This window comes from Perissodus microlepis, chromosome 4 (genome assembly GCF_051167445.1).
Source record: "Perissodus microlepis isolate ML-2025 ecotype Zambia chromosome 4, ASM5116744v1, whole genome shotgun sequence".
Lineage (NCBI taxonomy): Eukaryota > Metazoa > Chordata > Actinopteri > Cichliformes > Cichlidae > Perissodus > Perissodus microlepis.
Window position 1 is genome coordinate 9,486,014 of NC_140464.1, and position 26,489 is coordinate 9,512,502.

A 26,489-nucleotide genomic window follows, 5' to 3' on the forward strand; every position below is an offset into this window, starting at 1 on the left:
CAAATTAAAGGCGTGATGCACATGCTGTGATGGAAACCATTTTGCCATGAAAGTGTGAGTTGTTTTGCCCAGTGCCAGTGACTTCATCTGGAAACCTCTTGATGGAGTCAAAGGGATAAGTTAAACAATGTGCAGGCATGCCGGTAAACTAGCAAAGTGGACGTCCACATTTATGGTAAATTAACCATGGTGGTAATTGTTCAATCACACAGACCAAAGGCTTCTTTGAAGATGTGATGTGGGTAGGCCGTTTTACAACGTAGAGTGCTCCTGGTGTTTTGTTACATAGGAGGACGTGGAGATGCAGTCGCAGCACGGTTGAGGATCATCAGTGATGGTAAGACATGCCCACACTGGTGGGTCAGTGGAATCTGTCATTCAGAAATGTTCAGTCACCCATTGAGATATATGGGCCAGGCAGCTGGAAGCAGGTTTTCTTAGGATCAAAATAATGTGTTTTTTCTTATAAAAAAAACAACAATAACAAAGCTGTTGGACAAAGTGCTATAAAAACGTATTGGGGGACTGTCACAGGGTGACTTGTGACAACAATGATGTTCATAATTCAAATTTTAAACGTTTTGAAAATATATATCGTGCACCATACTTGCTGTGTGATATGTTAATTGCACCTGTATGGTGTCCTGTAACTCGCCAAAAATTCTGTTTATGGTTATCAGTCAACAGACTACACAAGTCCAAGCAGCTTGGGCTCTTGGTCCGGCGCCAGCATCCCATTGGCTGGACAGCAGTGAGGCGGAACAGAGATGAGTGACAGCGAACGAGGAAGTGGTGGGAGGGAGAGCGGGGGGCCAAGCCTATTGCTGAATAGCCTGATGGACCACTGACAAGTTAACAACCTCTGTCTTTATTCATCATACCAATCCAGATGCACTCAAAGGCAGCTGCAGAGAGCTAAATGTTTGCGTGATCACAGTTAACATTTTGCTTCATGGTAAAATAAAGAATCCTTTCAAAAAACCGAATCTACTGCAGAAAGTAATTATGCACTAAATGTATTTTGGCACCGGCTTTAACTGTTGATTTATTCTGAACTCTTTACCCTTAAAAGTAAATGTTATTCTTATTTAATGCCGTGAACGTCAACTCTGGCTCGTAGTCATGACCACTTGCAAAACAACAGTGGCTAGTTGGTGCTCCTTATCACATTTCAGATTTCTCCCTGCTTGTTTGCAGCTCCAACACCGAGGCTTCTCATATGGTCTCCAGCCCCCAAAACACACACTCTTGTGTTAAGGCCGTGACCTTGGTGGGGATGGGGGTGGGGGTGGACTAATCTACCAAACGGTTTAAGTTGTGGTTAAAACATTTCAGCTCCATCTCAACCTGCGGTACACTTTTCTTTTTTTAACAGCAGTCACTTGTGCATAACGAGTGCTTGGAGTTTTCATTTTTACAGAACATTTTGCAATAATTGTTCGGCACTATACTATTTGAATGCTATAATTGGTTTGCTCAGTGTAAGATCACTTTAATTTGAATACACAGTCTTAATATTTCTTCCAGCACCAACCATGCAAGTGTTGGAAAAATCACCGATTTCCCCCGTCCATGTCAAAGTGGACAGTAAATGAGCGGCAAGCAGGAATGCCGACCACTGGAGGCCTTTTGGTCTCCCTCTCAGCTGCAGAGGAGCCCTGATGTGCCACTACCTGCCCATGCACATCTGTCTGCTCTCCGTCTTCCTCTCAATGGCACCCTCGTCTTAGATCATCTCCTTTTACTCCACGCTTGAGTTGCACTTGGCTTGCATGGAAAAAATGTGGACCGTCTCTCGCCTCTCTTCTCCCTGGCACTTTGATGTCTCAAGTGTGATTGCTTTTGGATTGTGGCCGCTTTCCCTTGAAGGTTTTGACATGAAAAGCAGGCTGGGCTCTCAGGTTTATCCCATGGCCAGTGATCCAGGACTAAAACAATCAACCTGCTCGCTGTGGGATACTGTTACCAGCGAGAGTGAGGCACCAACCATGGGGGCTTTCTCAGTCATCATACTTTTTCTCCCCTCTAAACTAAAATATTTTAGGTGTGTTGATTGAATTATACAAATCCAAGCTCCCATTAATAGAGTTTAGACTTAAGTTTGTGCTGACAGTTGACACTAAAATATATAGCAGCTAGAGAATACATTACAATACATTCCCAATGTGTTTGCAGAGGTGGACAACTGAAATGATCCAACATTTTTAATGAATTAAAAAGAAATGAGGCTAGTAATTGGAGTTAAAATTGACCCAATCAGATAAGTATGATAATGTGACACGTCATTAACAGCAGAGGCATAAGTGACAACCCTTAAGCTTCACTTATACTTTCATTAAATATTGAATCTGTGCTCATTGCTGTTCCAGCCTGCAAATTACACCAGATAGATAAATTCCCATGACAGTGGAGCTGACGATAATCATCCATCTTCGCATGACATTTGGCAGAACTCTTGTTTTATGAGCTAAAGTGCCACTGGAGTGGATCGAAAAAATAATAATGCACAGTGTTCACAATCTCTATTAGAGCAGATGGTATCTTATGACAACGAGGGCAGAGCGTGACAGTTAATCCACTTCAGCCATGTCTGTCAAGGAAAAAAGTGGGTAAATAGCCTGAGTGATTTAATTTAAATTTCAGCTTAGTAAAAGTGTTTTTTTTTTGTGCAACAAATTTAAAGATATAAAAAGTTTCCTGCATCAGTGAAAAAGTCTTCTTAATAGCTTTAAATAGAGTTATCATGTCTTCAGTAGATATTTATAAACTATATTTTTAGGTTATTTTATACATAGGTTTGTTTGGAGATATTGAGATTATTATTTTCCCCCACTAATATTTATATACTTGAAAACTGAACCTACAGATAATTATCAGCTCCTGTGTCACGCAGCTCTTGTAATGTTGTTTTTGGCTGCGGCCAGAAGCTGTTTTAGGTTACAAAGTTAAAGGAAAAACAAATTGCAAAGAGACTCACTCTGCAACTTCCTGATGTGCTTGCTATAGACACTTTAAGTATTTTCTTTAAGAGTTGGAGGAGACCAAAACTGACTAATTCAAGAGCATTAATTATAGACAAAGATTTATCAGGAATCTGGATATTCAATTCATACTTCCCTATGCTTATTTTTAACTGGATCTACTGAAAAGCATCTGTTTGATAAAATGTTTGCCATATCAACCCAAAAGTGATAAAGTCATGGTAAAAAGGAGATACACCTTCTGCCAGTTCTAAGGGTTTACATATCAGGACATAATGAAAGGTTATCTAGTTCTTAACAGGTCTTAAAATTAGATAAGTACAACTCCAGGTGAACAACAAAACAAGTCTTAATACAATGTGTCATTATGTATTTGGCAAACATTAAGTCAAACTGCAGAAGATGTAAGTAGTGGAGGGTAAGTAGCGGCCAGGTGCTGATAATCAATTGCACGAGATTAATTGATCATTAGCAAGTGTGAGCACTTCTATAAAAGCAGGATTTTGCAGATATGGAGCATTCGGGTGTACGTTAACACAATGCTAAGGGGGTGGTATATCAGCAATGATCTTAAAGAAGCACTTTAAGCAAATCAGCACAAACACCTCAAACCAGCTGTCAAGCACGGTGGTGGAGGGGTCATGAACACAACTCCTCTGTATACCACAGTATTCTAGAGTGAAATTTGAGGCTGTCTGTCCAATAGATGACTTTTGTACTAAATTGGGTGGATTGAACTGCTTTGGTGGGAACTTAAAAGAGCTGAGAGTGCCCACGTATCTTTATGAACTCAAGCATCGCTGTAAATGAGAGTTGACAATGACGCAAGAGACTGATTCGGTCATACACGAAATAATTACTTAACTTTATTGCTGCCAGAAGTGCTTTTGTAAACTGTTGACTCATGAGTTGTACTGTAGTTTTCACACACTGCTTCTGTATTTTGACTTTGTTAAATAGTGACATGGCATAATATGTCAAGCGTTGTTCATCTGGGATTGTATTTACCTAATTTAAGACCTAGTAAGGTTTACATAATTTTATATTATGTCCTCATATGTGAAACTTTGAAGAGACAGCCGGTGGACTTTGTTTGTACCATGACTGTATATCCATGTCGTGTTCATAATTTATATACACTGCTGCCAGATGGCTATATAACAGTCACACTGGCTTTCAGGTGTATACAAATTTCAAATCTGAATAATGATTTTTGCCTAATAGTACTTTTCTGCTTCTTTATGTCAGATAGAGTTGATGATTGGTTTTAAATTCAAGTGTGACTGAAGTGGAAGAAACAAAACACTTTACTTCACTTTGAGACCAAAAAACTGATTTTACTTTTTTTTTTTTTAACTTTCACAATGAATAATTTCAAGCTCAAACATGCCAATTTCAAGCTAAAGACACGTGAAGAGCATCCCACTGGTGACTTACTAAAATCTCAGATAATGTGTAGTCCGTCCCTTCACTTGAAGGTCTGGTAATAATACAATGATTGCCACTTTAGCTGTGGATCTCCAGTGTTGTCATTCAAGAAGCTGGAACTCCAATACAGGCTGGCATTAGCCATTACTATTGTTGTCTTAATGCCTCCTTCAATTATCCACTATCAGGCTTTTTGAGCAACTACTGTCAGAACCTCCCCCGCTGGTTTTTCACCAATCTTGTCCCTGATTATCTGGATCAATGGGCATTAAAGGACCCCGGCACAGACAAACAGAAGTAGTTTGAGGGTGGGAAAAGGGGTCTACTTTCAGACAATCCAGAAATCCCTGTAACTATCTGTGTGCCAGGGACAAACAGAATGGCTATTCAGTCGTCAGTCCCGCCACACACAGTGTTTATTTAGCCACAGCTCAAACCAGACACTTCTAATCTATTTTCCTTTTCCCTGCAAACCCAAGAAATTATTTCTCTCAATCGCCGTCAGTCCTTTCCCATCCCTACATGCATACGCTTCCACGTGAGTAGAAAGTAGTGCTAAAACCTGTTAATTGTTGAGTTGGCTCACTTAAAACGATAGATCATTCATGTTGATTAATAGTGCAGTTAGAAGTGCTGTTTCCATTGGGTTGGGGTGATTTGATTGCTAAAGAGATGCTAAAATGCTTTATTTGCTGACATTTCATTGTTGTTAGGTTTTTGTTATGGAATCATAATGTAGGGAAAACGAGCAATTTTTATCTGCAATTCAAGACAAGACACTCCACCTAAATACTGGCTTTCAGGTACAACTCAGGCTGTAAAGACATCCGAATTGCTCAACCCCTAATCCTGCCTCCTAATTTAGTGTTTGAACAGGTGCAGATGAAAGGGCCACACAGGTGATGGATTTGCCGTCCTCACAGCACGTATAGGAATGACCATCCTGTGACTCACCTTAGCTCTGACCAGCTGCCTCTTGCAGAGATCCCAGGCTGATCAAAGCCACCTCAGCCCGCCAGCTCTGTGGTGACAACACTGACAGCGGAGTGTTTTCACCACCGTTTGAGCTGACGAGCAGTTAGAAAGAGATGTTGTTAGGTGATGTGTAACTTTGGATTAATTGACACACCTGGGTTTAATTCTCACAGACAGTGCTGGAGATCATCTCATCAGAGAGCCATCACCACTAAGCTACAGCTGTCTTGCTTTTAAAAAAAAAAGTGTTAATAATCTTCGTGCCTTGGCTGTTAATGTGTTGATGTGTTAGCTTTGATCTGAGATGGAAGAATCCCATCAGGGCTTGACTACTGACTACATACTTTACAGCTGTGGAAGTAAGATTATCATTACCAAACACATGATATGATAAAACTATTTTGCTGTAACTACAGAACATTTTTAGATTTTATGTCTCACTAGTTCGCTTCTAACGTGGGTTTTTATAGGGGATAAGTGACAGAATACAAATACACAAAAATAGAAAATTGCCTTTTTAAAGATTTGCTATCAAGAACATATCCTTCTGATGCAATGTTTTTTAAAAGATATATTTGACAATTTGGTTCCTCTTTAAAACTTGTATTTTATCAGATGTGAGAAAAGTGGCATTTTTGATTCTGGTTTAGTGAACAAGTGACAGTGTTGTTATTATAAGGGTTGCTTTCCGCATAATATGAGAACCTTAAACATTTGAAGAAACCTACCCTTGCATGTAGATACCCTTTGTTATGGACGCTTGGTTTCTTCCTTAAGCAAGTAACCCTAACACAGTGAGTTAGCAGTTAGAGTACTTATGATCGCCATTTAAAGTGTGCTACAATTTCAAACATCCACAGGAGACCATTAATTTAAAGAAGTGTTATAAAATGTATTCCAATTCATGCAGCTGTTGATGATATGCTTTTAAAAGTTGTAAACCTTTAAGTTTATCATCTTAAATGTTAACTAACCTATATAGATAACATGCTAAAATGTACCTATGTACCATTTTTTTTCAAACACTGGCTCTATGATATCAGCGAGAGTGGATATACCTACTATGGTCATTTTAGGCAGGGAAACCCCACCCACCTGTGGATGAAACCTGCAGTCTGCTAACAGAAAGCCAAATGGAAGATGGGCTATACAACAAAGCAGTATTGTGAACTATAAATGCAAGAAACATCAGTAGAGTGCAAGAATAAAGGTTTGAAAAATTACCTTAATAGGCTTCTTCTAGCATTTTTTTTAAACTCAGAAGAATACAAAGTACAGCAAACACAGGTGAGACAAGTTATTATTTTTGATCTTTAGTCATCTACAGGAGACTGAGATTATTACATTAGATTTTCTGGAGTTATAATGGGAGTCTGCCAAAACTGTAAATGAGTAAATTAGTTGTAAACAAACAAACAAAAAAACACTGTCCGGGACCAAATTTTGCAAAAGAAGATGTCTAGGATATAGAGTATAGAATATGTATAGGATAAAGCAAAATGCACACAATAAAAATACTTTATGTTTTTATTGGGTTTTTTTTAGACATTTTAACTAACTTTGTTTATCTATTTTTGTAAAAATAATTTGTGCTGCACTTCTGCTACTGTGTAAGATGAGTGGCATGATGTACAGCTATCCTTGCTGTTGTTAAAAAAACATAACAGCATTCATTTACTAAAAACAATAAACTCAAACCAGCATGGAGGCAAATGATCCACCGTGGTGAGCCCTGAAAGGGAACAGCCAAAAAAAAGAAGAAGAAAATCAAAAACAATAACACTGAGACCTGCTATTCAGGTTCAGCTACCATTGTATTTACTTCCATTCTACAAAACTGAACAACTGCTTTCATTATGTCTCCTGTACAGTAATTTGTTGCTATTATATCTGACAACCGTTGAACTAGTTGTCTGAAGCGTATGCGCCTAAGTGAACATAAACATCTCTGCTACTTACTGAGCTGCCATTCGTCTCACTCACTGAAATTTCAGGAGCCAAAGATGTTGCAACTTGTCCCTGAAAGGCAGAGAGAGCGAGAGAGTGAGAGGAGGTTTGGGGCATGTCTGAAAAAGACTGCAGGATGTATGTGGTTGGAGAAGAGATGACAAATACAGCAAATAGTGATGGGGTGATACTATTAATCCTGTGAGAAACAAATCATAGGTTTTTTGTTTTTTTAGGCCATGAACCTACATCTGTTTAGATGTCATGTGACTGGGAAAAGAGGGGAAGATGATTGGAGGGGAAGGGAAGAAAGCTAAGGTGAGCCCACCTCCACCGCTCAAGTCTTACCTTTCCTCTTCAGGCAACACCTTGTACCTGGGCTGAGCACCTCAGCAGCAAACAGCAGCTCTGACAACCAAGTGGATGCATCTGCTGGACAATCGTAGCTCTTTAATTTTCACTTCTATTTGTACCCTGGACCTTGGAATGCATTTCACCTTTCTACCAGCAAACCTCTAGAAGTCAACCAGACCCTTTTCAGTGGACTGACGTTAAATATTGGACTTGGACATGTTTGGCGCAGGGCAGCTGGTATCCTCTCTCCTTCCTGCAGTTTTCCATTCACCTGCAGCTCATTTTTTTCCTGCCTTCCCAGCCAGACTGGGCTCTCAACCTCAGTTCCTGATCCCGGGGCCTTTTATCAGCTACGAATCCCTGAGGAATTATCTGCAGCCAGAGCTATGCAAGGAAGCTTTGCTAATGGCCACACAGGCGGTCAGGATTGGGCCACTCACAGAGAGCATAGGTGAGTTCAAGCCACAGCTGCTGTAGCCAAAATGGGACTGATTGTATCATACTAGACTTGTTCAGATAGAGCGTAGCCAAACTGGCACAGTATGACCAGTCTCAAAGACAGTCTGTGCGCACCATCTGATTGCAGTGTAAATGTTTACAAAAGACTGACTAACAGCTCGTAACTAACAATCAATTATCAAGCAGTGTTAAATTGGGCCTAATGATTGCTGTGCTAATTATCCAATCTAGAGTCATTAGTTCCTTGTCACCCATTGGCGATTGTGTAATTGGTGCTTGTGGTGCGCTTTCCAGATGAACAGAGGCCAGTGAAGCAGCGTCGTGCACGGGCCAACTACAGCAGCTGGCAGCTGGAGGAGCTGGAGAAGGCATTCGAGACCACCCACTACCCGGACATCTTCATGAGGGAAGCCCTGGCCCTCAGACTGGACCTTATTGAGGCCAGAGTCCAGGTGATTGGCACGACGAACTCCTGCTGGAGTTGTTAACTTTGTACTCATTTAGCTGATATTAATTTTTACGCACAGTGTGCAAATTTGCCTTTAGCCCTACTGTTTATTTTCCATCATAGCCGTGTTTGACAATACTTACAATAATTCACAGTAAAATCATCTTGCACACCAAATAAAGGAAAATGCCTGGAAAAAAATAGTATTTTATTCTATATAAATACAATAACTTGACTAGATTAATCTGTAATTTTTTTGCTATCCATATGGTCAAGATTCCTTTCTGTCCCAACAAAAATGTAATCACAGTTTCAGCTGATACCAGTATGAAAGCAATTCTTGACTAAAGATACATCAGAGCCTGTTTAGTGCAGTTACATTTCAACTATTGTTTTTTAACTATATAATCTCCATGTTATTTACATTCATATATTATATCTCTTTCATTTATTCCAAGGTTTGGTTTCAAAACCGCCGTGCAAAAATGAGACGGCAACTGAAACTCCAGGGCCAGTGTCCAGGGCCTTATGTGAAAAGGGACAACGATGAAACATCTCCAAAAGCGAGCAAGAGTTTAAAACACACAGAGAGATCGGACGGTGAGCACTGGGAGAAACAACAGGAAGCTGAAGGTTATCCATGGACAACCCAGAAGTTGGGGAAGTGGGAGAGGCCGGAGGGGCTGAGCTCGGAGGGGCTGAGCTCAGAGGAGCTTCGCTCCTGCAGCATTGCTAAGCTGCGGGCCAAAGCTAGAGAGCACGAGGCTGAGATCCAAGGCAATGTAAGCATGTCAGGAGGCACCAAACAGTCACAAACACAGGAAACTGATGCCATGCACAATGACTGATCATTTTCAATCTTCCTGTTTATACATGAGTTGGAACTTTTGGGGGAAGTGGAACTTAAATATTTAGCCGTCATTAGCTGAATATATGTATGTCTATATATTCTGTAAGATTTTATATTGAAAAATAAAATTTACATAATGTCAAAGTTTAAGGTTTTGGCTTTACCGTGCATTCCAACTGACTTTTAACTTTCTTTATGTTTTCTTGAGCATATATATATATATATATATATATGCAAATGATCATGTCTTTTTATATGCTGAATACAGTTTTAGATACACCTCAGATATGTGCAGTGGCATCCACTCCCAATGAATAGTAGATGCTTCATGGTGGGGCCTCAACATGTAACAATGACAAATGATAAATGTGGACGTCTTACTGTGTCAGCCTATCAGGACAAAACTGAAATGGGATACACTCAATCTGTAAATGATTTCAGCACGACAACCATCCCTGACCTTTTGGGTTACCTCCACACACAGGCAGGATGTCTACATGCAGCCACACGTCCTCACAGGAAACAACGCAAATAGCTAAAAAATGAAATCATGAAGATTAACTGCAGTATTTACGCTCATTTATTAGACATTTAATACTAACTAATACAACATTTCTGTTACAAAATCTACATTTATTCATTTCTGATGTCGGGTCAAAACTTTACCTCATGTTTAATATTGAGGTTAAAGGAGATAGAAGTGTTCTACAATACATTTAAAAAAATATTTTTTCTCATATTTGCATAGTAGCGCTTGTGAGAGGGGTGGTTTGGTTCTCTTTGGAACCTTCAGGTGTTTTTGGATCAACAAACCCTGTTGTTTATACTAATTCCTCTGTACTATAATTACAGCCTATTTATTTAGTATTAGGAAATTGTGCTCTGATGTGCTGAATCACACACAGAAGTGTGGAAAGATATATGGTTGATGATATGTGCTCTGTGCCTCTTGAATTGTTCCTGCTTCACCTAAACTTCTAGATTTTAAAGATACTAATTATGTTATGTGTGCCTTGTTTATAGAGTTGACCACAGGTTGAAAGCGGTATGATAACAGTGTGACACTGCCCCCTTCTGGGCTTCAATACGTCTGTAGACAGGACAAGGCGACAAATATTGTTTGTCTTTTGTTTTGTTTTGTTTTTTTACATGTACCGACTGAATGAGGTTTTTTTTTATTATTTTATTGTAACGTATTGAAACTTTTTTTTTTTAATTGTTGTCTACAATAGTTTTAGACTTTGCTTTCATATTCTGAGTCACCCTGTGTCAATTAATAAACAATTCATGTCTTACAGTAATTGTGACATGTATCGATGATGAGGTCAGTGTGGGTTGCTCCCAGTTCAAAGACTCAATTTCAGCTCTGGTCTCACACTAATTACATTCTCTGTGTCAGAGGTTTGAATACTCATGGATGAGGTCTGGGTCAAATTTGATTTGGGACCACTTTTTAAAACGGACCAGGGAAGCACACAGACTTATTTCGTTCCCAGTTAAGGTGAAATCACTCTGCAAGCTGTCTTTGCAAATCAAATGTCTAAGTATTCAGTTTACTACATAGAAAAATTGCTCAGAAATTAACATATAACTTTTCCCTAAGATTTAACGGGACATGGCGACATGGGTTAATTGGGTCAGAATCTTTAGATGAGGCTTGCTGGCCTCAATTAGTCCCCAATTAGGCCGCACACAAAGAACAATAAGGTTAAAGAATGCATGTAGAAGAGCATTAACTATCCTTATGTACACTGTTTGAGGTAGCAATAGTGGGGTTTTATACTCTAGATATCCCAGAGCACACTTGTTCTTCAAAGCTTAGCTCGAAGGATATTTTTATTTAGCATTAAATTAATATATTATGGCCATAAAACTTCTGTCCTCAAAAAGTTGCAGCTGTCGTTTAGTTATGTCTCTTATGTCTGTTTAACTATAACTGTCATGTCATTATGTTCAATTAATATCTTTTATTTAATTTGATCTTTTTAATTACATCTTTAAAGATATAACTGAAAACTCAATTTCGTAACTGGCTCACGTGCATATAAGTCCAACACTGTGTTTTACCAACAAAATAAAATCAAGAAGCGCTTATTCCACGATCATCATTTTGGCTGTCATACCAGGGTCAATGAGTGCAATAAAGACTATTAGAGAAGATGGTTCAAATGTGCCATAATTGTGGAAAAAAAAGGTCAGGTGAGACAAGCACGAGGATCTAAAAACACTAAATAACAACATGTGCTGTCTGATAACAGATTACACTAACCTACCTACTAACTGAATTTAACCTTCATTTGGTTTTCTGAACATCATTTAACTCAATAATCCCACCCCAGGGAAAATAAATAAATAATAGGTCAGCATGATCCACTTCCTGGGATTAAAACGTGCATGAATTATGAACATCAGACTTAGCCAACTATTTCCTTAGCTGGATGAGCTTTTCTTCAACTGTCGTGAATGACGAATCGGCAGTGGCGTCAATTAGTGAAATGAGCCGAGAAACACACACCAGCAGCAGCAAGCAGCAGCACTTCGCAGAGTCGATGAGTCAGACAAGCAGGTGAAAGAAGGAAACAGGACGCAGCTGCAGTTCGCAGATCACGGTCAAAGCCAGCACAGAGACACGTTGTTTTATATCTGTCTTTCCTCTCACTCCGTCACACCTCCTGCCTGTTGCACACTTTGTCTGCAGTAGTGGTTCTGTCGCGCTACAAGCATGGCTGCCATCAAGGCTTTGGAGCAGTGGTGTAAAATGCAATGTGAGGGCTACAGAGATGTGGCCATCACCAACATGACGACTTCATTCAGGAACGGGTTGGCTTTTTGTGCGCTAATACACAAGTACAGACCGGACCTGCTGTAAGTATTGAAAACTTTTTTCTTTTCTCCCAAAACTTTACTTTGGTTTGGTCAAGTACTTTAATAATTGTAATACATATAGACAGCCTGCCTCCTCCAATAATTTACCCTTATTTTGTTTTTAATATTTTAGTTGTATAAGTACTAACTTAAGTGATCCTTATTCTTATTTCTGTGTTTTATTAATACATTGTCATTTGTCCAGTTTCACAGTGCTGTTTTTTTTCTTCTTTTATAATATATATTTTTTCTACATGCCGTAAAAGAGCTATTCTGGGTAGTTGAGGTAACTTCTCTGTGTTCATTGTATTCCTGTTTTCCCAGAGACTATGACTCACTCAGAAAGGAGGATGTGTTTGAGAACAACAGACTGGTAAGATGTCAAGATGTTCAGCCTTTGTCTTACTGAGAGGAGCAGACTTCATACACAAACTGCAAAATCTGATGTAGCAGAAAACATCCACTTCATTAACCCCAGACATGACGGGCCACGCAGCAACACGCTGTTTGTTCTTGCCTTGGCATCTATGCAGCAGATTGGACAAATATTTAGCTGTTTCAATTTTCACAGCACAGCAGATTAAGCAAAAGCCATATCTCTCTACTAATTTTAGACTCCTGTCGAACTCAACCTTTCTCAATCTTTGCTCTTGCTCTGTCCGTTTGAACTCATCTATTCGGTTAACCCCTGCGTGACATGAGCAGCACAGCTGGGACCTCTCCATTATTTAGTTTTCTACCCTCTTGTCGGCTTCCTCTGAGGGTTACAGGCCCTGCAGTAAGTGTGCTACAGTACGCGCTCCGTACGACTTCCTTGTTGTTTTCGATCATCTTGGCTGTGTCAGCAGCAAACCTGAGCTCAGGGGAGAGGCTCTCAAGTCTATTCATTTTGAATGAGGCTTTACTGTCGTCTGCCACTCGGTCCTTATGGTGACTGTTCTCTTGAAGACACTGCTGATACATACATCTTGAATGGTATACGAGAACAAAACGATTTGTGGACAAAGAACTGTGTGTTTGGTCAAGGTTAAGTTTGATACACTGCTGAAGATGCTCCCTCTACTGAAATATGAGAGAGCACCTGGTAATTCACACCCTTTCTATATTTCATGAATGGTGTCACGCTTCTTACAGGTAGGGCTGGATGATAAATTGGATTTTAATTTCAGGTACAATCTAGTATGAAATTGCTTCTTAGAATTCATTTTCACCATAAAGCTCTAATTTTGTTTTGTGTTATAAAGCACACCCCTTTACCTGACAGTGGTGTGTTTTTACACTGTAAAAGCCTATAGTTCAGCTCAAGCCACGTGGACAGAAAGCGAGCCTTTTGTTCAACAAGACCTATCGAGAGAAGTAATTGAAGGAAGGATTCTGTAGGAGAACGTGGTCATTGGAAACCAATTTTTTTTTTTTTTTTTTTTTTATCCCAGCTGCCTTTATTTCCAGGGTCTTTAACACGGTCTGCAATGGAGGAGTTGGCCTATGCTCCTCCTCCTGTTGCCACCAGCGGAGGTCTTCTGATGTTTATGAGTTCACTGGGCCTCTTGTTGCCCTTATCTGAACCCACAGACATCTCACAGTGGAGGCCAGCAGAGCAACTGGTTGCTTCATAGTCAAAAACATCCATTATTCTGTACCTATGGGCCTAACTCCTGATTGAACACCCATTTTCCCTATCTCCGATACTCTGTTGTTTATTTTTATATTACTGGAGTAAATTCTATATATTTTAATTTAATAAATAACCGTGTAAGACTTTTTTTTCCTACCCATGAGCTGAAATTTGTGGTTTTGTCCACTTAAACTCCTCAGTATCCCCTTCTTTTATATATGCCCACTTGCTATTCCGTAAGGCTTTTCTTTAAATTTAATGAGCATATCCAGGCTGATCCTAAACAATGCACTGATATCCCACTCTTCCCATCCTCTTTCTTATCCCTACAAGCTCACAGGAAGTGTGCCATTCATTATAGATCCCTTTCCAAACCTCCTAGGGTTGTGCCACAGAATACGGCCAGTCTATTTAAAGTAAATTGTATTGTGTGACATATTTACACATGCTGTAACTGTAGGAGTTAGCCCAGCCAATGCCATGTTTTTACATGGAAAAAGTGCTTTGGATATGCCTACTTTGTTTGTCATATTTAGTTGGAGTTGGGGGCTGTTGGTTAAACTTAGATTTATTTATTAATTTTTTTTCTCTTAAGGCTTTTCAGATCGCTGAGGAGAAGCTGGGGATCCCAGCTTTGTTAGATGCAGAGGACATGGTGGCTTTAAGGATCCCAGACAGGCTGAGCATTCTTACCTACGTCTCCCAGTACTACAACTACTTCAAAGGACGGCCTCCCAGTGAGAATATGTCTGCTTTAAAAATCCCTAGCAACTGCATTTGAGTAGTTCATCCTCTTTAATTCTGAGCTTTTTCCTTATATATTTCTTTTTTATGTACAGGCTGAGGTATTTTTTTCCCCCAACTCTTTGACACTAATGATGTTTTACCTTCTTCAGTGGGAGGTGTAAAAAGGCCAGCAGAGGGCTCCAAGGAGGAGCCATCGGAGAAAAAAAATCTCCCAGTGGTTGCCAAAAGCTTTGTATCTAAAACTGCCACTGAGAGTTGTTTACCTTCCACTCACACAGCTCAGACCTCACCCAAATTGGCAAGAGCTTCTACTCAGGTCAGTAGTCATGTCAAACAGCACGTCATCAGTCAGCTAAAATTAAGGTTGTGTGTTAAAACGTCTTTCTTTTACACACCTTTGCTTTTTAAAGGAATAATATTTAGGATTAAACATAGCATTTATTTTCAGTGGGTCACCAAAGGAATCCTAGGGGAAATGGGATACCTTTCTGGATAAATGTTTTCTCACTTTTGATTCTTTTTCACAGAAGGTAGTTTTGGCTGAAAACACCAACAAAAACGGGACTCTCAATAGCAAATGTGTTTCATGCAAGGGCCATGTTCATCTTGTTCAGAGGCACTTTGTGGAAGGCAAGCTCTATCATAGAAGCTGTTTCAAGTAAGAATTTTAATCTATATTCATAGATGCTTTTTCCCCCTGCACAGGGGCTTATTCCATTAATAATTTAATATTAATAAACTTCCACCACCAGGTGTGGCGAGTGCGCCAGCGTACTCCATGTAGGTGGTTACAAACCTGGGACGGATCCAGACACTTTTATCTGTAACTCCCACCAGAACACTTCCAAGACTTCCTCCTCTGAGGCTCTGATCAAAAATGGTCTCACCAGTTCAGCTGCGCGACCACTAAATGATGCCAGCCTAAAACTGCCTTCACCACACCCCCCTTCGGTGTTGTCAGCCCCACTGAATAATGTTTTGAAACCAGTTGCTCCTACTCCAACCTCCCAGTCCTGGACGGCCTCAGCCCAGAAGACACAGGCTGCCCGGCAGAAGTTTTTCCAGGCTGTGCCACAAGTTACTGAAATCTCCAAAGTCAACAACAGGAAGCCAACAGAGCAATCAAGTGTTCAAGCAAGGCCAAAGGTCCCGACTGATGATGATGATAGAAAGAGCCAGTCGAGGGTAATGGTTGGAAAAAAACTAGCAGAGCAAAACTACAACAATAATAACAAACGCCCATTTACAATCCGATCGGCAGATGAGAGATGGTGAGCATTGCATTAGTATACAATCTATAGCCATGAATGCACTGTCCTTCTGAAGGAAACTTTCCCACAGTCTTTTTTTAAAGCTGATGGTGAGGCCTTTCTCTGTCCCCAGGTTTGGTGATGAGCCAAGTTTAGCTGACAGCTCTGCTTTGAAAAAGGATAAATGCAGCCAAGCCTCAGCAGGAAACTACGCAGGACAGCCCTCCACCACTCAGGCAAACAATAAGGAATTGCCATGTCTAAAGGCCATCAATAAAGACAACACAGGGCCAACAACTGTACACAAAACCACCAAAGGCAAGCTCCACTAAATTCATTTTACTTGTGTCGATCCATTATTTGACATCCAGCCAGCATCCACCCACCCCCACCATTCAGTCTGTCTCTCACATTCCTACAAAACAAAGCCCTTTTGTCATTTTTGCCCTATTTATAAAACCAGTGCATCTCGCATGCTGATAGCTGACATTTTAATTCCTGTCTCACACTAATGAACTTTCATAGTTGAACTGTCATTCTCCTGGGATGGATGTGCATGCACGAGTGTCACATTCTGACTGTCGGTGGGTTTGTAGACAGAAATACAATTACTGGTGGGTCTATTGAGAATGGTTTTTCAGTCACTTTTACTTTTAGCATTGATGGAAGTTTTCCAGACATGGAAATGAAGTCTGTTTCTTACTAATATTAACCATATGTTGACTGGACATTACGCCAAGGTCAGTGATTAAAGCATCATTTTGGTCTTGTGTACAGATGAGAATGTGGAGTGCAATCATTTTATTGGAGTGCTGTGAATACCTAGATAATGAAACCAGTAACTGTGCGCTTGACAGCTGTTTAGACGAGTGTGACACACAAGTCGAGGGAATTTTATTTTATTTTTTTTGTTTTGTTTATTGTGTACAATAACTTGGAAGTGCCGCGAGTGTGCACGTCATTGACAAAGCAGATGTCTCATAAGCTGCAATGTGCCATCTTCTCTCGTTCTAAAAGTTTTAAAACGGTAGTTACACAAGATTATAAGGTGAAGTGTAATGACAGGTTTACCATTGTGCTTTTTATTCGCCAAGGTTAATGCAGAGTTAGACGTTTGTGATCATTGCGATTCGTGTTATTGTTGTCAGCAAGATTATGAAAAAGACTGCCAAGTGAGATGCTGGGAAACTTGGTGGCGATGCCGATCACAGGCACAAGAACCACCTCTGAAATTTCGAAACGCTTTCTTTAAATTGAGGAAAGTATCATTGATCTTTGTGGAGGAATGCCCTTCTGCTTCAGCAAGAAAAAACGAATCGTTGGAATCAACATCATTTTAATCACGGTTGTTTCAGCTGTTTATCAAGCAAGTCCTTTCTTAAATGCAGTGATATGCCGTTATAGTTTTCACATCTAAGTATTCATGGTCTTTGGAGACCAGCAATAATGACCTTATTTTTCATTTTTGGTTTTACTGTCTGTCGTTTCTCTGCAGATCCAGTATACCATGAGTGGCAAAGAAAACCTGTTAAAACCGAACTCAGGCTAAAGTAAGTATTTACAGTTACTCAGCTGAAAGTTGAAAAGCTGCACAAGTGGACCAGAATGTCTTGAAAGACTTGCCTTGAAATACATCTGACCTATCAGATTATTTACTCTCCAGAACGCAGAATCATCTTCATCCATCTCTTTTATTGCTGACTGGCTCAAAGTGGAGCCGCTAGTTCTATCCCCCATCTTAACAAGTCCCGAGGAGTGCAAGGCCTGAACTCCTGCTTTCCTACTCCTTAACACTAGATTTTCTCATTTCTAACCCCTGCTGATGATTCCTCAACTGTTTTCATCACCTTTTTAACATTTCAAAATTTAAGGTGAGGTTGTTACTTGTCTGAACTATTAGTACATTTCACCTGTGTCGGATTAATGCCTCTGTATTAAAATAATAAGTTCATTTCTTTGTTTATATCTTACAGAGATGCTGAACCTGAAGCTTTTACTGAAAATCATAAAGCTGAATTCATGTCCACACCTCCATCTAATGTCTCAATTAGTCCAACAAGGCTTCCTCTGGCTCAAACACCTGCAGCACCAGGAGTTAGCTTTGCTCTGTTTGATCCTGCGTGCTTTAGGGAAGTCAGTCCCCAGAAAACTCAGCCTGCCTCTGAAATCCTAGGTGAGAGGCTTCTTTGCATTATAATGAGAGACATTTGTCTGCTGATATATTAAATGAATTGAGTGTTTGATGTCAAAGTGAACCAGGACTAGCTTGCAAGGAACCTCTCTGTAAAGGTTTTGGTGACTCAAGCTGTTTTGTCTTGGCCATTTTCATGTTTAAATAACAAAGTTCAGTCATGTGTTAATGGAATCAATTAATACACACTGAGAGCAGCAATACCCAAGTAAAGCAAATGTATGTGTATTTTATTTTATTTATTTGGCTAACTTATTCAAGCTCTTGAAGAATCTAAAGCGACACAAGGAAACTATGAAGTTGGTGGAAAATTTGCACTTTCATCTATTAAGATGGTAAAATAGATGTACTTTGAATTTGGGGGTAGGGTGATTGGGTTCTAACCAAAAATATTATCTATAATCTAGACTGTATGAGAAGTCGAGAGTATCAACACAAAGAATGAAATACATTCTTGGTGGTTTGTATAAATTTTATGCCAGTTTTAGTTGGCTTATTTTATTGAAAACTATAAATGTGAACCTCATGGTTTTGCTTGAGGAAATGCTAAATGAATCACTGTAGCAATGGGACCCATCCTGTGTATGCTCTGAACGTCCACAAAATTATACACACCCTATTGTATTAGTTCCCATATTAAACAAACAAAATGAAAACAAAGTTTTGTGAACTCTGCACTTTTGCAGCATTTAAGGCCTCTTCTCTTTATTTTAGATTTTAAATTTGGGAGTTGCTTGCCTGTGAAATCTTCACCCAGACTGCCAGCTGTGAAATCTATTAGCTCTTCAACTACTTTTCCAGCCAATCATGGAAATCCATCAGGTTGTTTCCCATCTTTTTAATAGCTATCAAAGCCAAATATACATGATTTCAGATTTCTTGTTGATTTCATATGAAAAGTGTATAATACATTTAAAAATTGTTATTTTACTGAAAACAGGTTAAGTCATATGTGACAATACTTTTCTAAAAAGCTGCCATGAAAGGACTATCTAATCCTATTTTATCTACCTCTTAGCTGCTAAAAAGGGAAAGTATTTGTCACCCACCAACGCCTCCAGGACTGAAATGAGGTCACCCTCTGTAAGTTCCCTCCATTAAGTCTCTTAAGAGATTAATTAACAGCTCTACAAATATGCTTTCATTACATTCCCAGCAAAAAAAATGGATGACCTTCTTTACATTAAAGTGGCCAAAGTCAGAATTTTCAAATTACGATAATCTTTACTTGACAGTGACTCTTAAATTCTCTGTTTTGCACCAGGTAAGGTCTTATCATATCCCAATGGAGCAGATTGAAAGGGAGCTGAATGATATTGAGACAAACTTGGCTCATTTGGAGAAGGAGGGTGTGGAGCTGGAACAGAAGCTCCGAAGCTGTGAGGAAGGTACGTTTTGTGTCTTCCACTTCTTCTTTTTACTTGTAAAAACATACAAATATTAAACAATGCAATCAATAGTCCACTTTCAGACATGGTTCATGAGACATTTAGTAGCTGGCTTTTCACTCTTAACTCTGCAGCGTAGTTCCATATTATTTCTGAACAAGTGTGAGGGCAGTAGTGTGGTAATAAGCTGGATATGATAAGTTAAAGATATGGAAATGGCAAGTTACCACATCTTGATTACAAATGAATATCGTGTGATATCTTAGATTACTAATTACTTTAGTAATATTACACTGAAATTTAATAAGGGGCCAAAATCTAGGGGTAATACAATGAAAACATACATGCCTTTGAGGCAAACCCAATTATTAATCGTACAGTATATTGGTAATGATATCATAACTTGTTAGGAATACATATACGTTGCATCTGTGCATTTACATTTTTCATACACAGATTTTTTTTTTTTTTTTAAGTGGTAGTAACCTCATAATCATAAGGTTTTTTTTGGGTGATGCTTTACCATATCAGGATAGTATTATCATACTATGATGATGGGATTATGGGATCTTGTTTCTCCAGCATTTCTCCTTATTCACAAGGTCACAATGCAAATATTATCTTTTTTTCCTTCAACAATTAGTATTATTATTATTATTTGTAAATATTATGTTTAATGTTGTGGCATATTGTCTATTGTAGTTTCTTATTTCTATGGTAATGTAAAAACCAGGAATCAGGGTTTCAAAATGCTGATTTGTATCTAATTCCATGTTAATAACCTCTTAAAGCAAAAGCTACTACATCTTTCCATACAATCATCACATTGCTTGAAGTGTGATTATCTGGAAACGTGAAGGATTTTCTGTGTAATAACAAGAAGTTTGAGCTGCAAGATGTTTATACTAAATTTTATTGCGGTATCTCCCTTTTTATTTTATTTTATCCTATCCCATCTGTAACATCTATATCACTGAATATGACCAATTATGACATCTGTATATGTGGATCGGACTAAGCTAGGTAATATTTAATACCTGGCCATTTCTGAACAAGAGGATCAATTGAAAGCAAAAGGTGTCTTGCAATAACCTTAAACTAAAATTTGACATCATATTTTTGTTTGAACTGCTGAATCACTCTGCTGCATTGGTGAGTTGTATCTTGGGTGCTTCACACATTTGCTCACCATCAGCTGAAGGTTTGTGTGTGTGTGTGCGTGTGCGTGTGCGTGTGTGCAGTGGACTTGCCTGCCATTTCTATTAGTGTTTCTGCAGTCAAATGAGGTGAGAGGCACAGCTAGCCCACAGGGATGTTGCGTCTCCTTTGAGGTAGTAGGAGTAGGGGGCCTTATTGCTTTGCTCAAGGTCAACATGACTTGGATATAGTAATATATATATGTGTGTGTGTGTGTGTGTGTGTGTGTGTGTGTGTGTGTGTATTCTGGTCGATTGCTTATTTTTTTTTCTACATGCCACCCAGGAAGCCTGAGCATGCAGTCACTTGGCCAGAATTTAACATCATTTCCACACTACCTAGGAGATCATCTACTTCTCAACTGGAATTTGTTGGCATAAAAACTAAACCCTGGCACTCAGGTTCAGTTCAGAATCAAATCATGTTTGTTCTGGTAATGACAGGATGTGTGGGGCTCTGTCCTCTGTCTCTGCAGCTCGCTCTCTGTTGTAAATGTGACTTGATTGATTGGTCGCTAATTAGGATTAGCAAAATATTCAGCCTAAAATCAATTGATCCACCTACTCGGGTATGACTCGGTGAAGCAGCAAATTTAAGCACTGTTTCAGTGCATGTCGGAGTACTGTGGTGGACCAATACTGAAAAGTATACACCGTATCCTGAAAACCTTAAATATTGAATCATCTTGGATGGTAAATTGCATTGTTCCCTGCATCATGTATCCATAATTCATCCATTCTCACATTTTCTTTAAAATTTGAGTAATAATATAACTTCTCAGGGCTGAAAATGAAATTTTAAAATGCTTCTCTGTATATGCGTGGCCACCAGTTTAACCCCACATAATGAAAGCTTTGGAAAAATATAAGCAGTATTGTGAATGATTTAATTAGTAATTCATTAATTTTTTTACTGGATTGGTTTTTGAGTAAATTGCAAAAAGATGTTTGTCAACAAAACATTGTATTATATTCTAAAGTCAATGCCACAGGAATGACTGACATAAACTATAAAGTGTCTATAGACAGGTTTTTTTGTAACATCATGTTCTGTGACATGCATTTTGATATTATTTTAAAAAAAAAATAGATTTGGGTTTGGCAGGCTAAGCTCCATTTTTAGATTGTTGGCTGTGACATAGTGTCTTAATAAAGGTGACAGCGTGGTTCCAGGATGTGAGTCACTTCTTCTCTTAATAAAAATCGAGAACCACCTACCTGCATATGAGCCAAATTATTCTAAACCCCCCCTAATTTCTACTTAATGTTTTTCTTGCAAACAGTGAGGTTGAATCTGCTCAAGTGGGGTTTTTTTTTTTTTTAATTTTTATCTTTTTTAAGTTTGCTCTTGGAGTATATCAGTTAACATCAGAACAGCACAAAATATTTGGCTTACGTGAAATGATAAATGTTATGAGCTTGTTAAATAAACATCTAGTCAGTGATCATAATTGCTTGATTTACTACAATATATACACATCAGTGATTGAATAACAAGACCAAGACCATTATAAAACTTTTTATTTTATTTTTTGAATAAATTCAGCTGAGTGTTACTAACCTGTTTTGCAGATGGAGAAGGTGACATCTTGATGGACCCACTGATGGTCGACTGGTTTAACCTCATTCGAAAAAAACAAATGTTCATTAGGAAAGAATCAGAGCTCGTTTACATGTGAGTATTATTGAAGGATCGATGTAGGTTGAGAATATTAAATGACCCTTTCTCCATTATTCGGGGAATTATTACTCATTTGGATAATATTTGTTTACACTAGAAAAGGCTTTTGAACAATATTCTTACTTTGACTTGACTTTGAGACTTGAAAGTTGGATTTCTCTCTATATATTTGATTATATTAATTCCAAACCTTATTTATTGTACCTTATATTTTCTTTAAAGATTTTTCCCTCATTGCTTGTACTTTTACTTGCATTTAACATTTGGACAAAAATCAAACTTAACTGAGAAACTCAAAATTTTTAGGATTGTTTAGAAGTTTTAGATACAATGTGAGTTTTGAATTAGTATTTGGTGTTAAAACTCAGAGCCAGGACTCAAGAGCTGGAGCAGCAGCAGCCAGGTGTTGAGGGGGAACTTCGCAGGCTGCTCGAGAAGCCAGGTAAGCGCTCGGTCTCTTTGCCTGTCAGCATCTGTCTTACTTCCTTTTCCGACATGCGGTTGTTAACATTGTCACAGATCATTTAAAGTCCAGAGAGGAACAACAGCAGGAGAAGAAACTAATGCAGAAATTGATGGAGATCGTGGATGGCAGAAACGCAATTGTGGAGGGTCTCGATGAGGACAGGCTGAGGTAACATTATCAATCTTCTAATTAATTCTTAAGTACAATGCAGTTAATCTTAAAGATTGATGTGGTAAAAAGATATGACAGTGCTTAGTTTGATTTTTGGCTAATTTCAGGGAAGTGGAGGAAGATCAGCAGTTGAATAAAATGATGCAAAACCTTGGTAAGCAACATATAAAATGTCTTTTTTTCTGTTTCAATTTGATTTGAGTTGTTAATATACTGGTTTTGTTGAGAACAGGAGTGAAGAAAGCCAAAAATGAAAGGAAATCCTCCATCTCAAAACTGTTCAGGCGAAGAAGTAAAAGACGCTTTGAATGATCCTAAAGGGGATTATTTGATTTATTTATTTTTATTTTTTACTAAATTGTCATTATTTCTATTGTATTAATAGTCCTTTTAAAAATTTTACTTTTTTTATGTATAATTTGTGCTCATGGGAAAGATAACAGAAGAGATCTCAAATTAGGAAGGATGTACCAAGCCATATTTTGTCTATACACCATTTAAAAAAAAAAAAAAAAAAAAAAAAAAATCGGTGCAAATGTTTTTGTTTTTTTGTTTAGAAAATCACTTTCAATTCTTGGTTTGTTGCTACTCCACTGATGTTCCACTGTTAAGGTTGTTTGTATAGAAAATTCTCATTTTCTGTTAATATAACTCCAGTCTCACTAAAGTAAAATGAATATCACATTTGGGGATATACTAATTTTTATAGATATATATTCTTGGAATAAAGTAACCATTTTAACCATTAAAATCGCACATGGTTTAAAATAAAAGCAGCGTCGAATCAACTGTCATAATGTCAAAATGACGAGGGAACACTGGCTCTTCCACGTGTGAATAGGAGTGAGGAGGATAAATGTGTAATCCTTTGCCAGTCTTGAGTCAAAATGAAATTATTTCAGTATTTATTTAATAATGGATTTTAACAAATTTCCTGTAAGGATATTAGAGGGAGCCTTGACTATTAAGTTTGAATGGCTGTGGAGTGTAAAATGAGGAGCCACACATGTTGAACTGTTGGGCTGTAGTTCCTCTCTCAGACTGTACTGTAGGTGGCAGCCTGGGTATGCTGTATCACACGGCAAGAACTTGGAAATCCTATTTGCCACAGTACAGACAGTTAATTTCTTTGCTAATTTTATAAATGCTGCAAAAATGTTCAGCTGTGCTGATGCAATAATGTTATGTGAAAGAGGATTAGGAAGAGCAGTAGCTTATGGCTGGCAAAGGCTTATAAACTATAGGATGTATTGAGCTCTTTATCTTCAAACCTGGTTTAATTAAACATTACTCTTTACTAATATCTGCATCAGAATTGCTCCATACCTGAGCTATTAAAATGTTGAAATGACGTGCGAGGGCACTCATCTGTGAAAATGGCATTTGCTGTGTTTGTAAGGAATGCTCTGTAATGTTGCATTTTAGAAGTGTTATTGAAAGGTGTGTGCATGCGTTCTCCTATTTATAGTATTTTAAAACTTGAAATCTGTTGTCCAATAAATCCTTTGAAGATTAGAACGAACGAGAGGTTGAATTATTTACTCAATAACCGCTTCCTTCCATTTTAAATAGATCCCCAAACTTTTCATCTCTTCCCTCCCCATGTTACAAGCTTCACCAATGACTGTTGATACAATGACACTACCAAGATCAGACATTGCTTTCAGTAAGAAGCCAACAGCACTGGAACTCCTTTGCATTAAAGCTGTGCAGCGATCACGGAGCAGCATCGATGTATGCTTTCATTAAAGCTTTTTAAAGACGGCATCAAGATAATTCACTGGCGTCAATATATCGCAGCTTCTTATAAACTACATATCGCTCATTTTGAGATGCATGAAATTGTGATCATGAACTTGGAACACAATCTTTCTAGCTGAGCACAGTTGAGGATGATATTGGTACAAAATGCCACGCGTGATGTGGGTGACAGTCGAGACTGAATGTGTGATATTAGAGTTAATTAAAGCTTTGCGCCCCATCTACTGCAAATGCTTGCACTTCTGCAATTAAGAATCAAAGGCGAGGGCTTAGTGTCAGGGGGGTGTCTAATACATGGTTTTAACAGGAATGGGACCTGATTTGCCGAGCTCCTAGCGACAAGCATTAACAACAGCCTCAAATTAGAGAGACATTAATATTCATAAGTAAAACAATTCATCCTGTGAATGTGTGATGAAATGGAATCCTCTGAGGTGAGCTCTTGTGTCCAGGCTGCCATCGTTCATTAAAATATGCCATTACCCATGAAGTGCTTAATCTTTATGAAAGGGTGGTGAAATCAGTTTGAACTGCTCGAACAGAAAGGTGGAAATCGTAATATTGTTCAGAACCTTACATTATGTTAATCTTGTGCATTTCGTGACGACGTGATGTCAAATAGTATAGGTTTCTGTGTGTCTCATGAAAATGTACAAAGCATTTTTTTTTTCTTTTACTGAAATTAGTCTGTTATTCTATTAATAGGGCGTGAGTTCTTTGTGATGTTCTAGGTTGGCTGTTAGTCTGCCTCTTCCAACACCATCTAAATTCTGTGTGTGTGTGTGTGTGCGTATGTGTGTTTCGTCTTATTCCAGTCACTGCCAGAGTCTCTGCCACTAGCCTGTAATTATGATCCTCGAGGTAATTTTATCAGGCTCATTAGCTCTGATGAGTAAACGAGAAGCGTGCCTCTAATTTATTGGCCATCCAGGCTGGAGACTTAATTCTCATCAGAGAGATCATAATATTTGTATAGAGAGTGAGAGTGAGACTGATACAGTATACATATACACACTTGGTTGCAAAGCTCCTAGAACAACACCGAGGCCAAGACTTTGTGACTTAAAATCAGTAATTACACTACTAAGACAAGCCCGTTTGGATAACTGGGCACATGCTTTAAAAATTACAAAAGATGTGTCTGTGATGAGCAGGGCACAAAACATAGTCGTCTTTGTTTCTTTTCTTTTCTTTTTTGGGAGGGGGGGGATTCAGGCATGATTTCAAATGAAAGCCATTGTTTGCATTCTAGGGAGTCTTGAGAGTTTATCTTTCTGCACAAAATTAGATTCTCACACCTCTGCAAACAAAATTGCATTGTTTTGTTCCCTGTTCAATAGAGATTATCCATTTTCTGTGTCAGAGAATGTGTTAAGGGAGCGGTGTAAATATGCTCACCATTTTCAGTGTGTAGAAATTTGCATTGAGGGGAAATTATGCATGCTGGCTAGTGGAAATGAAATGTATAAAGTGCATGACTGGTAGACTTGACAAGTGCAGCTTTCATCCATCTCAAATGAATAATTTTCACTTCCCTTAAACATCCTTAATCCAACCATGTTATCAGCGGGCATGCAGGATTCTGCCAGACTTTCTCCTTAACGGCACAGCAACTTTCAACTTGCCTGAGATTTTGCACTGCAGTTGCTTACCACATGGTCTTAGGGACTCACTCTTATCCTTGCCTGCTGGTTTTGTGGATCAGTAAAATTCCTT

The 26,489-nt window shown here is 38.7% G+C and overlaps 2 protein-coding genes across 3 annotated transcripts; both read left to right on the top strand.

Annotated features, from left to right (window-relative positions):
* Window positions 1-5,661: 5,661 nt before the first annotated feature.
* On the top strand, window positions 5,662-9,517 carry LOC146388295 (visual system homeobox 2). The gene is made up of 4 exons (XM_084924769.1): window positions 5,662-5,743; window positions 7,568-8,136; window positions 8,439-8,596; window positions 9,051-9,517. The coding sequence occupies exons 2-4, from the start codon at window positions 7,902-7,904 to the stop codon at window positions 9,438-9,440; spliced, it is 783 nt and encodes a 260-aa protein (XP_084780895.1). The 5' UTR covers window positions 5,662-5,743; window positions 7,568-7,901; the 3' UTR covers window positions 9,441-9,517.
* A 2,339-nt stretch (window positions 9,518-11,856) lies between these two features.
* micall2a (mical-like 2a) lies at window positions 11,857-24,200 on the top strand. Of its 2 annotated transcripts, none has more exons than XM_084925502.1 (17): window positions 11,857-12,307; window positions 12,632-12,680; window positions 14,518-14,659; window positions 14,819-14,985; window positions 15,200-15,327; window positions 15,422-15,940; window positions 16,053-16,237; window positions 17,415-17,469; window positions 17,893-18,092; window positions 18,825-18,932; window positions 19,129-19,193; window positions 19,375-19,498; window positions 22,267-22,369; window positions 22,744-22,817; window positions 22,895-23,009; window positions 23,120-23,166; window positions 23,245-24,200. In XM_084925502.1, exons 1-17 carry the CDS (start codon window positions 12,165-12,167, stop codon window positions 23,322-23,324), a joined length of 2,304 nt encoding a protein of 767 aa, XP_084781628.1. In that variant the 5' UTR covers window positions 11,857-12,164; the 3' UTR covers window positions 23,325-24,200. The 2 variants fall into 2 exon arrangements, with proteins under 2 accessions (XP_084781628.1, XP_084781627.1); XM_084925501.1 differs by having other exon boundaries at window positions 11,859-12,307; window positions 15,197-15,327.
* Window positions 24,201-26,489: the final 2,289 nt, after the last annotated feature.

Excerpts from the sequence above, each read along its gene's own strand:
- LOC146388295 (XM_084924769.1), top strand. The coding sequence starts at position 7,902 with ATGTTTGGCGCAGGGCAGCTGGTATCCTCTCTCCTTCCTGCAGTTTTC. Across the intron at positions 8,137-8,438 it reads GCCACTCACAGAGAGCATAG|ATGAACAGAGGCCAGTGAAG; the intron begins GTGAGTTCAAGC and ends TGCGCTTTCCAG. Across the intron at positions 8,597-9,050 it reads TTATTGAGGCCAGAGTCCAG|GTTTGGTTTCAAAACCGCCG; the intron begins GTGATTGGCACG and ends ATTTATTCCAAG.
- micall2a (XM_084925501.1), top strand. The coding sequence starts at position 12,165 with ATGGCTGCCATCAAGGCTTTGGAGCAGTGGTGTAAAATGCAATGTGAG. Across the intron at positions 18,933-19,128 it reads CAATCATGGAAATCCATCAG|CTGCTAAAAAGGGAAAGTAT; the intron begins GTTGTTTCCCAT and ends TCTACCTCTTAG. Across the intron at positions 22,818-22,894 it reads CAGGCTGCTCGAGAAGCCAG|ATCATTTAAAGTCCAGAGAG; the intron begins GTAAGCGCTCGG and ends ACATTGTCACAG.